The sequence below is a fragment of the Caenorhabditis remanei genome, chromosome IV, assembly GCF_010183535.1.
Source record: "Caenorhabditis remanei strain PX506 chromosome IV, whole genome shotgun sequence".
NCBI classification, from domain to species: domain Eukaryota; kingdom Metazoa; phylum Nematoda; class Chromadorea; order Rhabditida; family Rhabditidae; genus Caenorhabditis; species Caenorhabditis remanei.
The window spans coordinates 5,208,406-5,224,718 of NC_071331.1; the positions used below are offsets into that span (position 1 = coordinate 5,208,406).

The 16,313-nt window shown below is 36.5% G+C and overlaps 2 protein-coding genes across 2 annotated transcripts; both read right to left on the bottom strand.

Moving 5' to 3' along the window:
- Positions 1-5,301: 5,301 nt before the first annotated feature.
- GCK72_012470 (uncharacterized protein) lies at positions 5,302-6,912 on the bottom strand (the record flags this gene model as incomplete). The annotated part of the gene is made up of 3 exons (XM_053729139.1): positions 5,302-5,487; positions 6,566-6,710; positions 6,758-6,912. The coding sequence occupies 3 exons, from the start codon at positions 6,910-6,912 to the stop codon at positions 5,302-5,304; spliced, it is 486 nt and encodes a 161-aa protein (XP_053583911.1).
- A 7,134-nt stretch (positions 6,913-14,046) lies between these two features.
- GCK72_012471 (uncharacterized protein) lies at positions 14,047-16,313 on the bottom strand (the record flags this gene model as incomplete). The annotated part of the gene is made up of 5 exons (XM_053729140.1): positions 14,047-14,062; positions 14,111-14,186; positions 14,312-14,451; positions 15,944-16,111; positions 16,159-16,313. 5 exons carry the CDS (start codon positions 16,311-16,313, stop codon positions 14,047-14,049), a joined length of 555 nt encoding a protein of 184 aa, XP_053583912.1.

The following is a 16,313-nucleotide window of genomic DNA, read 5'->3' on the forward strand; positions in this document are numbered from 1 at the left end:
GAAAAATGATGTCTTCAAAAAGAAGTTTTTTTTGCAAATTGTGAGACAGTGAACAATTTGAAGATTAGATAACCAAGATTCAATACGTAGGTTTTACAAGGGAAGTCTTTGGAGACGCCACTTTCAAACGACCTATAAATTTGGTTATAGGTATTTTCGACTACGAGGAGTCCATTTCTGCAGTCAAAACCTGCTAAATGTCTCTGTGAACCGAGTTATGAGCTCTTAAACTTTTCATATGGGCAAGCTTTTTCACATGGAATTCCAAATCGGACGTATATACGCCACTGCTCAGTTGAATTTGTGTTCCCCAGCGGTTTACCTGTGTTTGTAAGTTGCAAAAAAGAGAAAATCTAGCGTATATGTACTACTTGTCGATTTAGAATTTCATGTGAAAAAGCTTATCTATACGAAAAGTTTGAAAGCTCATAACTCGGCTCAAAGAGACATTTAGCAGGTTTTGACTGCAGAAATGGACTCCCCGTGGTCGAAAATTCCCATGACCAAATTTATAGCTCGTTTGAAAGTGGCGTCTCCAAAGACTTCCCTTGTTAGGTTTCACAAGTATAACGCCCTGGTCATTGCTGAGTTTTTTCAATGACCAAATACCGTGAGATGGTTCGAAGTCAAAGCATCTGTGAGTCAACAGACTTTCTAAATTACTTGAAGTTGAGATTTTTATTAAGGAAAACATAAAAGTCATTTCTGTGACTTACTTTGGACTCTGTGGCAGATTTATTCATATCTGAACTCCATTACACAATCACATTGCCTTCTAACAACTGTCACTCGGTTTCTCATGTTCTTGAAACAGTAAGAAATATCAAGTACCAGTATATCAAACCCAAACCGTAAACGTGTGTAAATCACAGATCTAACTTTATTTTTATTCTGCTTGATTGACCAACAGTGCATCTCAAATATATTTTTAAACAAACAAACTAACAAAGACAATTTTTTTTAGAATTACAGGATTTTTAAAACACAGTTTTTGAATAAATTATCATCTCCTGATTGAATTCTTATTACTGTCTCCATAAATTTTCTGTTGTAAGTGCAGTTTCAGAAAGAGTGATATTTTATTATAGAACGCCTTTCAACATACATCAGTGAACAGTCAATGGAAATTTAGAGTAAATCCTTTTGCTTTCTTTTAAATACTTTGATTACTGATTTTATGCGAAATGTGTATGAAGTAAGAAGAAAGAAGTTAGTTAAGTAAGTCATGCTTGCAGGTTTCTGATGCAGTACAAAAAATGAATCTAAGAAAATCTCTATTTCAAAATGTCTTTCTGGATCAATGGAATCTTACGTCGGAACATTTTAAAAAACAGATTAAAGTTCTATCAGTTATACAGAATAGATAATAACTTTTCATTGAATCATTTTCCCAACATGGCTGTTGTATCACTTTGGATGGGAACAATTGGGATAGGAAGGTGTTGAGAAACCAAATTTTTTTTTGATAGCTGACTTGGGTGATGAAAAGAAAGTTACAGAATGATGAATATAGTAGAACCAGTCGGTTCACGTCGCCTAACGGCGACTCAACCTCCTTCCCTACACCACCCTTCTCAGTTTTACAGCGCCTGCGGCGCTTCTTAGCTGAGCAGTCCGTTCCGACAAAGCACAATTATAAAATCGCTCTTTTTCAGACTCAAATTCTACAAACTTTCTCAATGACTTTTTCTATCCTGATAGAATATGAAATTGAGAATGATCTGTTTTTGAATTTTCGAATTTGAACTTTCTTCCTATGTTTTCCTTATTTCGAAATAGTCTTACAAAAGAACGTGAACTTGATAACTCTTCTCTCTCCCCTCCCCAAAAGGCGAGTGATCATACCGATATGAGTTTTTATTTTTGCCTGATCGGCGGCGATGCTGCCTCTCCTTCTCGGAATATGGCAGACTAAGACAATATGTTTTAATAAAGTTCAAGAAGTTGAAGACTTTTCTATTCACATCTTCAAAAAATGGATTCAAAGTACTCTTCCTGAAGTTTTTGACTGATCGGCGGCGATGCCGCCTCCCTTCTCGGAATATGGCTCACTAAGACGGTGTTGTAACAAACTCTCATCCTAGAACTCATTTTTTTAGGTAGCCGATCAACGACAAAGTTGCTTATTCACAAACCACCATCACTACTTGAGTAGCATTCTTCCATTTGTTTCAACATCTTGTTGGTAATTTCGTTAGCTGAGCAGTCCAGAGCACAATTGTGAAATCTCTCAATGACTTTTTCTATCCTTATGGAATATGGTATTTAGAATGAGCGGTTTTTGAACCTCCCTAAAAAGCGAGTAATAATTCAGATATCAATTGTTTTACTGATCGGCGGCGATGCCGCCTCCCTCCTCCCTCCTCGTTTGGCGAAATAAAACTATAAGTTTCAACAAACCCATAGGGTCGCTGAAAACGTCATCGATTAGGCGGGATCTAATGCTAACCCCGAACCTTATGATACGTAACAGAGAAAAAAGGGTTTCCCGGTTCCTTTCTCTTTTACTTTTTATATTGTATGAAATTCTTCTTCTTTCATAAGTAGTTTTTGTTGACTCTGAGCAGTCCGTTCCGTAAAATAATCCCTATTTTTCTAATAGGAACTCACAAATGTTCTCAGTGATTTTTATCCTAAATTGACCGGAACTATTTTAAAAGACTCTTTCAGAAAGAACAGAAATTTGGAACTTTGCTTTTTTTCGGACAGGAAGGGATAATTGAAATATCAATTTTCGATTTTGGACTGATTAGCGGCGATGCCGCCTCCGTCCTCTAAATATGGCACACTATGATAATTTTTTAATGAATCCTCATCCTAGCATTTAGATTTTTGAAGGTAACCGTGCCACAACAAAGTTCCTTATTTAGAAATCACCATCACTTCTTTAGTAGTATTCTTTTTTTCGCGAGTTTTGCACTTTTTGACTATTATCATTCAGAAGAGCAAATTCGAAACAATCGGGGTGCAAATTTATAGAGAATTCTCAAGGCACACGGAAGGTCAATTCCCTTTTAGAAACTCGGATTTCATTTTCTCTTCTTCAAAAAATGCACTTACAGTATTTTTTGAGTTTTTGATATGAAGCTGCGGACAAAACTCTTATTGTAAGCTGCCATCAACTTCTGACACGGTTTTTGTGGAATTCTAATTTTTGAACACCGTCAAAGTTGCAACTCAATCACCGATTATGATAGAATCGAAGCGGTGGGAACAGTGACAAAAGATTGGTGCAGATAGTTACTTGACCCTTCTACGAAATCTTTACTGTAAAAGTTATAAATACAACTTTCATATACTGGCTGTCTATGTTCTTTTCAAAACAAAAAACAGAAAAAGATTTCCGACCTGGAGGGAACGAACTCACTCCCCCGTGGGTGAGAGTCATCTGCGTAGACCGCTACACCAAATACGCGCGGCCGGGGCGCTCTCGAGAATGCAGTCAAGAAACGCCGAGTCAGTAGTATTTGGTTGATATTTTGTGCTTTCTACCACCCTGTCGGGACACACTTTTTCTGAACGCTTTCTACTGTTGAAATCGACATCGTCTCCAAAAGACGTCAAATTTGATATTTTTGAAAAACTAAAAGTTCGGGCATCATCTAAGGGAAATTTCCTATCTATCTATCTAGGTTTCATAAAAATTGGTCCACTACGGAGGGAGTTATGGTCGGCGACAAATAAACAGACAAACGGAATCTGTTGAATATTATTAGTAAAGAAACCGTTCAAAGTTGTGTCATTTGTTCTGAATTTTGAAATCTTGTCATTGCTGTTTGTGTCGCGTTAGCTAGTAAAGCACTTGTGTTTTCCTAATGTCAAACATCTTCAACATTCAGAAGCAATTTTAGTCTAAACAATACATTATAACTAGTTTTCATTTTCTGAAAGCAAATAATGATAATTTTGAAACTGAACTAATATTCGTTTGCTCTGGTGAAAGCCGTTCTATAACACAAATTAATCTTTTCAACCGAGTGCATCCTCTAACAAAACGCTGAAAATCGGAGACTGAGACCATTCATTTGATATCATTTGCATCATTATCCTTAGCTTGACTGTTTTTGATTGCAAAACTTATCACCGGGTGCGTCCAAATTATCAAATCGCATTCGAGCACCTAAAAATAATATTATCGAGAAACGGAAGAACAATTTTATATCATGTCGAGAAGACAACTGCTAAAAATTATGAGAAGAAGTGTATGCAGCAAGTGTCTTCTGAAAAGTGTCAGTTTAAATAAATAATATTTGTGAGTTTCAATGTTGTTATCAATAAGCGACAGAAATTTGACGTGCTGATGAAACATTTTTGATATCGTCGGATATTTTGTTTTTAATTATAGAAAAATTAGATAGTTGAAAAAAATGATCCGGGGAGTTCTCCCCGTGAAACCTACATATTTGAGTGAATCAACTCCAAACCTAGTGCATTCCAAAGATAATATGAAACGAGATACATATATACATACTGTAAAAACTGTAATAGAAGCGCTCCTTTATTAGAGTCGCCCCTCTAATAGAGGCGCTCATTCGAGAGTGGGGTGAAAAATAGAGGCGCATGCGCATAGATTACAGTTTTTACGTTAAAAGAAATTGTTTAACTTAGATAAAACTCTGAAACTGCAATCTACATGAGTACAGGTGATCTATAATGGTTTGTTTCAGCCTATGTTGTAACAGTGCGTTCCACGATCTCGAAAGAAATTTCGGTTTCAAAGAGTTTTCATCAAGGCATTCACATCTACGCTTGATTAATATCTTGATCACATATTGCACAAATCAGCCTAAAAATTAGTTTAAAAATATTTCTGACAACTGTAGGGTGCGGCATTTGCGCTCTGCTGAGAACTCTTGGTTGCACTTTTTTTCGGATTGGGGGAGACCGTGTATTTCTATAATCTACTGTTCAAATAAGGAAGTATCTTCATGGAAATCCGGTCGTTGGCTAAGATTGACCATAAATAATTCGAGAGGGAAGACGAGGTGTCAGGTGTTGTGCCGAGGGTGGATGGAGGGATTAGGGTGAGGGTTGGATGGGTTCAGTCTCGAATGAAATTTTTCAAGAAATTTCAGACTTTCAAAAATTTTCCCGTCATATATTTATTCAAATTTTCAACAATTCATTTTTTCTACTTTCCGATTCAAACATTATGTTTCTCGTGATGTGTCATTCCTGGATACCCCTCTGAAAGAAGAAGAAACTAACACGAACACAGTTTGTACCAATCAGCAACTTAAAAAAAAAAACGAAGAAAAAAGAAAAAGAAAATAATTGTTGTTATACTCATAGATGAGTGCATCACGTTGTGGTGGCCGCATCGTGTGATCCAATCCATTCCTCGTTTTTATAGTTCTCGAGCTCCATTCCGGTCGCCGACATGTGGTTGTCCTGCATTCCCAATCTATCTTGAACATCATCTTTGTCAATTCGCAGTACTCGTTGTCGTTGTTTACTGTCCCATTCATTTAATAGAAGATATTGGTTCTGAAAATGTTATAGAAACATGATTGGGATGAAAAATAGCTGGATTACCTTTCAGCATTTCCTGGCTGAGCGAGTTTTGATCCAAACGGCTGCATCATGATGGTCGCTTCCGTAGTGAAAGTTTCTTGAGTTTTTCTGTAATAAGTAACATTAAAAGATTTGAATGAAATCTCACGAAATGCCTTTTCTGAATATATTGACTTCCTCCATTTCCAACAACACACTCGACCTTCACTGAGAGAAACTTACTTTGAGAATTTCTTTGGGAGAAAACGACTAGGAATTTCGGGCTGTATCCTTTCATGTTTTCCACTTCTTGACGGACTTTCTCATAATCGCCTTCACCAGATCCAATACAACATATGAAAATCGACAAACACAGTCGACCACTGCAAAAAATGAAATTTATAGGGAATTGTGCAGAAAATGAGAATTGTACGTTGATTTTGCCGCTTTTTGAGCAAGAATTCATGAAAACAAAACAAGATAGTTTACTGATTGCGAAATTTTTAATGATCAAAATGTCTCTAGTTTACAAATTCTGGCCTGAAAATCGTCAAAATACAGTAAATTTTGTAATTTAGGCTCAAAACCCTCAATAAGGATAAATTCGAGACGGCGCCAGTGCAACCAGTGCCAAAAAACCGGGACCCCCAGCGGAAAAAAACGGGGGGGGGGCATTTCCCAAAAAATATGACTTTTTGCACCTCAGTCAAAACGTCTTCTTTTTGTGGAAAAAATTCAAATTTCCCACCAAATTCAAATCCAAATTTCAAATTCACATTCTTTTCTATTTTTTCAAATTTCTTTTTCAAATTTCTTTTTTCACCTGAAAGTTTTAAACACAATTTTTACCATCACAACAATTTATTATAAAAACAATTTAAACAATTTAAACAATTTAAACAATTTAAAAAAAACAATTTAAAAAACAATTATAAACGGCTGGTGGTGGTTGTGAGACGATGGTGGTTGTGAGACGATGGTGGTTGTGACGATGGTGGCTGAAAATATGTATATTTGTAAAAGATTATTTTCTCTAATCTATTTTCCTACCAAACTCATCCACAGGCATCACCTGGACGTGCTCAGCCGGGTAATAGTTACCCGGCTGAATCTTGACGTAGACATCTTCCGCATTATGGGTTATGAGTCCATACCGTTTCCAAAAATGTGTGGCGACGGTTCTCTTAGCATTCGGGGGGCCAAAGCTCAACATCGAACTGAAAAAAGTAAAGTCCAATTTAAATATGTTATCATATTCACCTACTTCTCTTTGGCAATCTGAATGATTCCTGAAGGGATCATACGTACATCGCCCTCCGGGGCCGGGACGTAAATGTCCTGGGGCCCGAGGGCCCGAAGCACCTCATTGAGTCGCTCCAGGTCGCCGTGCCGCCAATTAGGCACCGCGGCAGCCAACATGTTTACGAGTTGCATTCTAGAAAAATAGACTTTACTAAAAACTAAATGATAGGATCAAAACTAAAAGAGCCAAACTAAAAAAGAACTAAAAGGATCTAAAAGAGAGAATGAAAAGGAGTCGACGAACGCTGGCTGAATTTGGCCTCCATTTATACCCCTGAATCCGGATAAATAATATGAACTCACTTTTGTGGGGCCATTGGTCTCGATCCTTCGGTGGTGGAGAACCTTCAGGAACAATACCACAGGAAATACCAGCAAAAGGAATAAAAATTGTAGTAATTCAATAAAAATCAAATAGCCGATTGCCGACTGCCATGTCCGGGAGGCAAATCTTGGAATGAATGAGAAACAAAAAGAAAGATGTCTCCTAATACTAAACCACGCCCATCATGCTCCAGGGAAAAAGTGGGCGTGACTTGTGCAGTCTGTGTTGGCGTTCTCAAGGATATTAGGAAGACCTGTTAGTCTTGTACCAATATAAGGGGTCGGAGTGGGGTTGAGTGGAGAATGATGGTGGCAGTATTCCTACGGAGCAAATTGAGAAATAATAGACAGCTGTGCCAAAGTTGTAAATCATGAACATTTCTGTTGTTCAAGCAATTAGAGAGTGACGGGATTCAATTTATGACGTTGAAACGATAGAAATTGCACATCATCCAAAAAAAAACCGTACGTATTCCCATCTGGTTTATTGTCGACCGACTTACCACAAATTGAGAAATCAAAATCAGGGACTATTTTCTAGAGTCACAGAATTCTGTTGGTGAAGAAAACCCAAAAATTCAATTTGTCATGAGGAAAAATTTCCCAATTTACTCGTTTTTTTATACTTTCTTCATGATGGTTTAGTTTATTTTTGAAAGATTGACTGAATTTTTCAGCGAGACGCCTCCGGCAATAATAAATTTGAAGGTACTAAGGCAAATCTGATTTTTTCTCAGAATAATCAGTGTGTTTTCGTGAGTTAATTTTCATATCAAAAGAATGTTTTAATTTGGTCGAAACCCCGCTGAGATCGAGTGGCGAAACAGTTTGGGCATTTCTGTAGCCGTGGAAGAAAACAATAAAAAAAAGCGAAAGTAGTTATAAAATTTGAAAAAAAAACTTCTTTGAATATCTTGGAAAAATTCTTTGAAAAATTTCTTTCGATATGAAAATGAACTCACAGACACACAAACATTATTCTATGAAAAAATCAGAGTTGAACTTAGTACAACTTTAATCAAATTCGAAAAAAAAATTTCCAGCCGGAAGTTTTGAAAAAAAAAGCCGGCCCTGCCCTTGACAAGTATGACTAAAACACTTCATGTGAAATTTGTTTGATAATTAATCCAAAAAAATGACAATCAATAAAACGCTAATACTATTCAAAACCATACGATTCCTTAAAAATGAAATTCGTGAAACATTCACTTTAACCATGTTTTCTATAGATCTCATTAGCGAAACACAGTTTCTACAGCCGCGCTATAATGAACACTCATTGTTTCATTTTCTCTGAGTCTCCCAACTTTTCCAATTATTTTCTCCAGTTTTGGTAGAGCGCTGTTGTAAGAATCGAGTCGTGTCAACAAATAGAAGCATTTTCCGTTTCAAGCAGAAAATATTAGTTGGAATTTTTTGATGAATTATTGTTCCTCTGATGTTTAAGTTTTGCTCCAAGTTCACTTTTTTGCTGATATGGTGTGTTTTTAATTTTTGAAACTTTTGTGACAACTTTTGTTATTTCATCTTTTCACATTTTAAGCTAAAATTGCAAACCTCGTTAGAATTAACAGTAATTTTCAGTTTCGCATAAGCAGTCTTCGTGAAACATGCCTTCTTTGTAGTTATTGTCATCGCTTTGGCTATTACATTTTAAAAAACTGATTGTGAAATTTTCTTTCAAATTCCTTCAATCCCAGGAAAACGAAAATATCATGTCAATAAATTAGAACTGATCAATGCCTCTCATCAGTTTACTGAAACATTGTTTTCAAAGAAAGGTGTTGTTCTTTTTGAGTGTGACACTTACATCTGGAAATGTTTTAGAATAACTTTCGAGGACTTTCGGCAATTAATAGAAGAGATTTCTCGTTTCAAACCATACAAATTCATATAGAGAAATAGGATTTAATTTGAAAATCAGTGATTTTTCAAAATATTGATAGGAAATGTATTTATTTTCTATTCATTCATATGCTTCTGAAACTTAAAAATCAAACCTCGGAGATGATACAGGAAACATTAGTGAGTTCCTAGTTTTTTTTTTAAGAATAGGTTATTTTACTTATCGAAATAGTAATTGATCAATTAAAGCTCGCCTGTAGAGTTCAACGCGAATGCCCAAAATTTTCAGTTTCATACTAACAGTATTTGAGAAACATGATTACTTTTTATCACTGCAACCCACTTATAGAATTGATGGAGCTCTTTGATCGGCACTAAACAATTTACAAAAAATTGTGAGATGTCATTTACTAACTTCAGATGAAAAGATGCGCGCCACTGAATCACCGCTTAAAATATATGCCTTGCTAAGATTCACAAATGAAAAGTCAATAATGAAGACTAAAAAAATGAACGGAATAATATTTAGTACGGTTTGGAAGTATTTTACATACTTATGATTTTCAGGTATAACTTCTGTTTCCCAGAGCTCAAAAAGTGTCAGACTACAAGGTGGTGATTATGTGACGGAAATTACATAGATTAGGAAGGGTGGGAGAGCGAGGAGCTCGAGATCATGGAATCGCCCAGAAGGAAAAAACCGTAGGTACTCATTCAACGATTTCAAATGCTAGAGTTCGTATGGAAGCTGTCAGAAGAAAGGGAGATGTTGTGGCGTGAACTAGCATGGTCTAGTGAGCCTAGTGAACGTCTAACCCTAAGGTCACACGTGGCAAGAAGATCTGCGATAAAAAGCACTTGAAAATTATTTTTGGGGTGTAAAAATTCAGAAAAATTTTCCGGCCGGCCCGTAAAATGACAAATATGATTTACGCAATTTTGATAGTTGTTTTTTTTTATTTCCGATAGTCAAATTACACTGTGCTTTTTGCAATTAATGCTATTTTGATTATCAATTCTCGTCATTAAAGGGGGACTACGATACTCCAAAGATCTAGATTTTTTATATGGATCGACCCGGAATTTTGTAGAAAAGAGAAAAATCTCTTGGAGCCAGGTCCGAAAATTTGTCTGAAAAGAGTTATGAGGCCTCAAAGTGTCAAAAAAGGGCCTCTCGCCGTGAAGATTTGCTTGCCTTATTTTCACGGTAAAATTCTCTCGTCGTGAACATGAAAAAAATTTGAAATATAAGGCAAATCTTCACGGTGAGAGACCTTTTTTTGACACTTTGAGGCCTCATAACTCGTTTTAGACAAATTTTCGGACCTGGCTCCAAGAGACTTTTCTCTTTTCTACAAAATTATGAGTCGATTCGTATCAAAAATCTCGATTTTTGGAATACCGCAGTCCCCTGTAATCGCGTGACGAAAAATGATCGACTAATGACTAGGAACTCGAGTAACCACAGAATTTTAGTGATTTTTTCACGTTTTATACCCACCCCGACTGCATCACAAATCGTTTCATGTACTTTCATTACCAAAAAACCAATTGTAATAATATAAGGGAAATAATGGGAAAAATGAGAAATTAAGCTACATTTTTACAGCAATTCTTACATAGCTTGATTGTAAGCGTGTTTTTCTTTGTCTTCATAATACTTTTGCAGTCGATGCAGATTTTGACGCAGTACTTCCTTGGTGGTGCACGTTTTGGATTTGAACTCTTTCGACGGGAAGAAGATGACTTTGGTTCTCCATCCAATTTTATCAATCTTCGCATTTTGTACAGACTCGTCTTCCGTGTGCAGATACTGATCCAAATCGTTGAAGTCAATGCTCTCATCGAGTTGAGATGATCCGACAGTCCAGTTTCCATCGTCCGAGTCTCTAAAAATCTTTCTGGCTCTCCATTAGTGATTCAGTAAAAATAAAATAGCCGATTGTCGACTGCCATGTCCGGTAGGCAAATCTTGGAATGAATGAGAAACAAAAAGAAAGATGTCTCCTAATACTAAACCACGCCCATCATGCTCCAGGGAAAAAGTGGGCGTGGCTTGGGTGCAGTCTGTGTTGTCGTTCTCATAGGTATTAAGAAAATCTGTTAGTCTTGCAATTAGTACAAATATTAAGGGGTCGCAGTGGTAAATCATGGACATTTCTGTTGATGGAACAATCAGAGAGTGACGGGATTCAATTTATGACGCTCTAATGATAGAAGAAACACATCTGTTCATCCACAATACAACTGTACGTCTGGTTCGTCGGCGACCTGGAAGATTATCAGAGTCGATTTTCTAGAGTCACAGAATTCTGTTGGTGTTGAAACCGAAGCTCATTACTCATAGTCAATATTAATTCAGAAAACGGTAGCACTATTCAAAAAAAGATTCCTTAAAAATGAAATTCGTGAAACATTGTTATACCTTCAGACATTTTTCTACGGATCCCATTAACGAAACACAGTTTCCACAACCAAAAAAAAACTACTACCCTCTCAACATTTCCCTAGGCTTTCCATCCGGGCGGCAAAAAAGTTTTTTTCTCCAGATACACAATGTGGGCAGTGATCTATCAGATACCAATAATCATCAGTGAGTCAACAGACTTTGGAAACGATCTGAGATTTTTATCAATAAAAACATGGAAGTCATTTCTATGACTTACTTTGGACTCTGTGCCAGATTTATTCATATCTGAAATCCATTACTCAATTACATTGCCTTCTAACAACTGTCACTCGGTTTCTCATGTTCTTGAAACAGTAAGAAATATGAAGTACCAGTATATCAAACCAAAACCGTAAACGTGTGTAAATCACAGATCTAACTTTATTTTTATTCTGCTTGATTGACCAACAGTGCATCTCAAAAATATTTTAAAACAAACAAACTAACAACAGGATTTTTAAAACACAGTTTTTGAATAAAGTATCTTCTCCCGATTGACTTCTTATTACTGTCTCCATAAACTTTCTGTTGTAAGTGCTGTTCCACAAAGAGTGATATTTTATAATAGAACGCCTTTGCTACAGACATCAATGAACAGTCAATGAAAATTTAGAGTAAATCCTTTTTTTTTTCATACTTTGGTTACTGATTTTATGCGAAATGTGTATGAAGTATGAATAAAGAAATTAGTTAAGTGAGTCATGCTTGCATGTTTCTGATACAATACAAAAAATAAATCTAAGCAAATCTCTATTTCAAATTGTCTTTCTGGACCAATCTTACGCCAGAACATTTTTAAAAAACAGATTAAAGCTCTATCAGTTATGCGAAACAGAATAGATAATCACTTTTCATTGAATCATTTTCCCAACATGGCTGTTGTATCACTTTGGATGGGAACAATTGGGATAGGAAGGTGTTGAGAAACCGAAATTTTTTTTTGATAGCTGACTTGGGTGATAAAAAGAAAGTTACAGAATGATGAATATAGTAGAAAACAGTTCAAATCTGTGTCATTTATTCTGAATTTTGAAATCTTGTCATTTCTGTTTGTGTCGCATTAGCTATTAAAGGACTTGTGTTTTCCTAATGCCAAACATCTCAAACATTCGGATTCAGAAGCGATTTTAGACCAAGCATTCATTGTAACTAGTTTTCATTTTGTGAAAGCAAGTAATAATAATTTCGAAACTGAACTAATATTTGTTTGCTCTGCCGAAAGCCATTCGATAACACTAGCAAATGTTTTTACCCAAGGGCATCGCTCACTATCAAACAAACCACTGAAAATCGGAGACTAAGCCCATTCATTAGATATTATTTGCATCATTATCCTTAGCTTGACTGTTTTTGATTGCAAAACTTATCACCGGGTTCGTCAGAGTAATCAAGTTGCATCCAGATAAAAATAATATTATCGAGAAACGGAAGAACAATTGTATATCATATCGAGAGGACGACTGTTAGAGAAGAGGGATTGTGTGAAGTTTTAGAGTTCAAAATGTATATTTCAGAAAAGTGTCAATTTAAATGAGAACAAAAAAAAATGTAAACGGATTCAATGTTGTTATCAATAAACAACAGAAAATAGACATGCTGATCAAACGTGATTTGTTACATCGGATAGTTTGCTTTCTAAACATGAAACAAAGCTTGCCAGTTAAAAGAAATGCTTAAAAGTGGGAAAAACTATTTTATTTTTATCAAAAAATCAAGTTTTGAATTAGGTGAGGAGTTAGATGCAAATGTGCTTCACTTTAATTTTTTAAAAAATAAACAAAAAACAGAAAATGTGGCACAAGCGGAATTAATACAATTGATTCATTTTTGGCTTTCTGCTGAGGTTGCAACAGTGAGTCCCACGATCTCGAAAGAAATTTTGGTTTCAAACAGTTTTCATCAACGCATTCACATCTACACTTGATTAATATCTTGATCACATATGGCACAAATCAGCCTAAAAATTAATTTAAAAATATTTCTGACAACTGTAGGGCGCGGCATTTGCGCTCTGCTGAGAACTCTTGCTTGCACTTTTTTTCAGATTTGGGGGAGACCGTGTAAATCTATAATCTACTGTTCAAATGAGGAATTATCTTCATGGAAATCCGGTCGTTGGCTAAGATTGACCATAAATAATTCTAGAGGGAAGACGAGGTGTCAGGTGTTGTGCCGAGGGTGGATGGAGGGATTAGGGTGAGGGTTGGATGGGTTCAGTCTCGAATGAAAATTTCCAAAAATGTTCAATTTTTTCCAAATTTTCAACAATTCATTTTTTCTACTTTCCGATTCAAACATTATGTTTCTCGTGATGTAGATACCCCTCTGAAAGAAGAAGAAACTAACACGAACACAGTTTGTACCAATCAGCAAATTTTATTTAAAAAACGAAGAAAAAATAGAAAATAATTGCCGTTATACTCATAGATGAGTGCATCACGTGGTGGTGGCGGCATCGGGTGATCCAAATCCATTTATTCCTCGTTTTCATAGTTCTGGAGCTCCATTCCGGTCGCCGACATGTGGTTGTCCTGCATTCCCAATCTATCTTGAACAGCATGTTGAACCTGATATGGTTGCATCTTTGTCAATTCGCTGTACTCGTTCCCGTTGTTCACTGTCCCATTCATTTATTAGAAGATATTTGTTCTGAAAATGTTATAGAATCATGAATGGGCTGAAAAATAGCTGGATTACCTTTCAGCACTTCCCGGCTGAGCGAGTTTTGATCCAAACGGCTGCATCACGATGGTCGCTTCCGAAGTGAAAGTTTCTTGAGTTTTTCTGTAATAAGTAACGTTAAAAGATTTAAATGAAAACTCACGAAATGCCTTTTCTGAATATATTGACTTCCTCCATTTCCAACAACAAACTCGACCTTTACTGAGAGAAACTTACTTTGAAAATTTCTTTGGGAGAAAACAACTAGGAATTTCGGGATGTATCCTTTCATGTTTTCGACTTCCTGACGGACTTTCTCATAATCGCCTTCATCAGATCCAATACGACAGATGACAATCGACCAACACAGTCGACCTCTGCAAAAAAAAAAGAAATTTATAGGGAATTGTGCAGAAAATGTGAATTGCACATTGATTTTGCCGCTTTTTGAGCAGGAATTCATGAAAACAAAACTTAGAGGTTTTACTGCGAAATTTTTAATGATGAAAATGTCTTTTTTTTGACAAATTCTACCCTGAAAGTCGTCAAAATACAGTAAATTTTGTGATTTTGCCTCAAAAATCTTGCATTTAAGACGTTTGACAGCTGAAAATCCCGATTTCAGCGTTTTTAGAACATTTTTAACTGGAAATCGTGTGAAATTTGAATCAGAAAGATATTTTTTTCGTGAATCCCATTATATCTGCATTAAAATCAGTAAAAATTCGAAATAAAGGTGGAGAATCAATATTTTTGCTGCTAATATAGTAAATTTAGCAATTTTTTTTGAATTTCACTCTACTAACCTTTCAGAATTCAATAAAAATAAGAAGTTTTCATAAGGAAGACTCAAAAAAATTGGGGTAGAGCAGCAATCGGCCGTTCAAAGGGGGGAATACATGATGATTGAATGAGGCAGTGTCTCCCTCTTCATTGGAATATGTTCAATGGAGCGCACTTGCTGAACAGACAGAAGAGAAGGGAACGACCAGCCGATTAGTGACGGCGCCAGTGTTCACATTAATCGGAATCTACAAAGACCTCCCTCCTCAAGCAGTGCCCAAAAACCTGGCACCCTCCTCTTTTTACACACTCTCTCGCCACCCAAAGCGGAAAAAAACGGAGGCCCCCAGCGGAAAAAACCGGGGGGTTTCCCGAAAAAGAAGACTTTTTGCACCTCACTAGGGAAGGTCATGGGCTCGGTCTGGAGTTTTGGGTCGTGGCCTATATCATTAGAAAGCTGAGAAAACGCTGATTCCGAATATATATTCAGTTTTTGCCCTCGAGGTCTGGTATTCCAGAACAGCAAGGTCAAAGTTTGAAAAAATGACGAATTATTGCCTTTTTAACACGCGAAAGTTGTTTTGAATTTTTTTTCGATTTTCGCGTGCTAAAAATAATCCGTCATTTTTTCAAACTTTGACCTTGTTGTTCTGGAAAACCAGGCCTCGAGGGCAAAAACTGAATATATATTCGGAATCAACGTTTTCTCAGCTTTCTAATGGTATAGGCCATGACCCAAAACTCCAGACCGAGTCCATGACCTTCCCTAGTCAGTCAAAAAGTCTTCTTTTTGTGGAAAAAATTCAAATTTCCCACCAAATTTCAAATTCACATTCTTTTCTATTTTTTCAAATTTTCTTTTCAAATTTGTTTTACCTGAAAAATAACACGAAGCGTTTTTATCAAACCAAATTTATTAAATTAAATAAATAATTAAATAAAGTAATTAAATTAAATTAAGTAATTAAACAAATGTGGAGCACAAGTGATGTCGTTATTCAGAGCGTGTGATGGGTAGTGGTGATATCTACGCCTGAAAAGATGAAATTTGATTCAAGCATAGCTATTATGAATTTTCCTACCTACTCATCCACCGGGAGCACCTGGACGTGCTCAGCCGGGTAATAGTTACCCGACTGAGCCATCACGTAGACCATACGGTCTTCCGCATTATGGGTTATGAGTCCATAGCGTTTCCAAAAATGTGTGGCGACGGTTCTCTTAGCATTCGGGGGGCCAAAGCTCAACATCGAACTGAAAAAAGTAAAGTCCAATTTAAATATGTTATCATATTCACCTACTTCTCTTTGGCAATCTGAATGATTCCTGAAGGGATAATACGTACATCGCCCCCCGGGGCCGGGACGTAAATGTCCCGGGGCCCGAGGGCCTGAAGCACCTCATTGAGTCGCTCCAGGTCGCCGTGGCGCCAATTAGGCACAGCGGCAGCCAACAT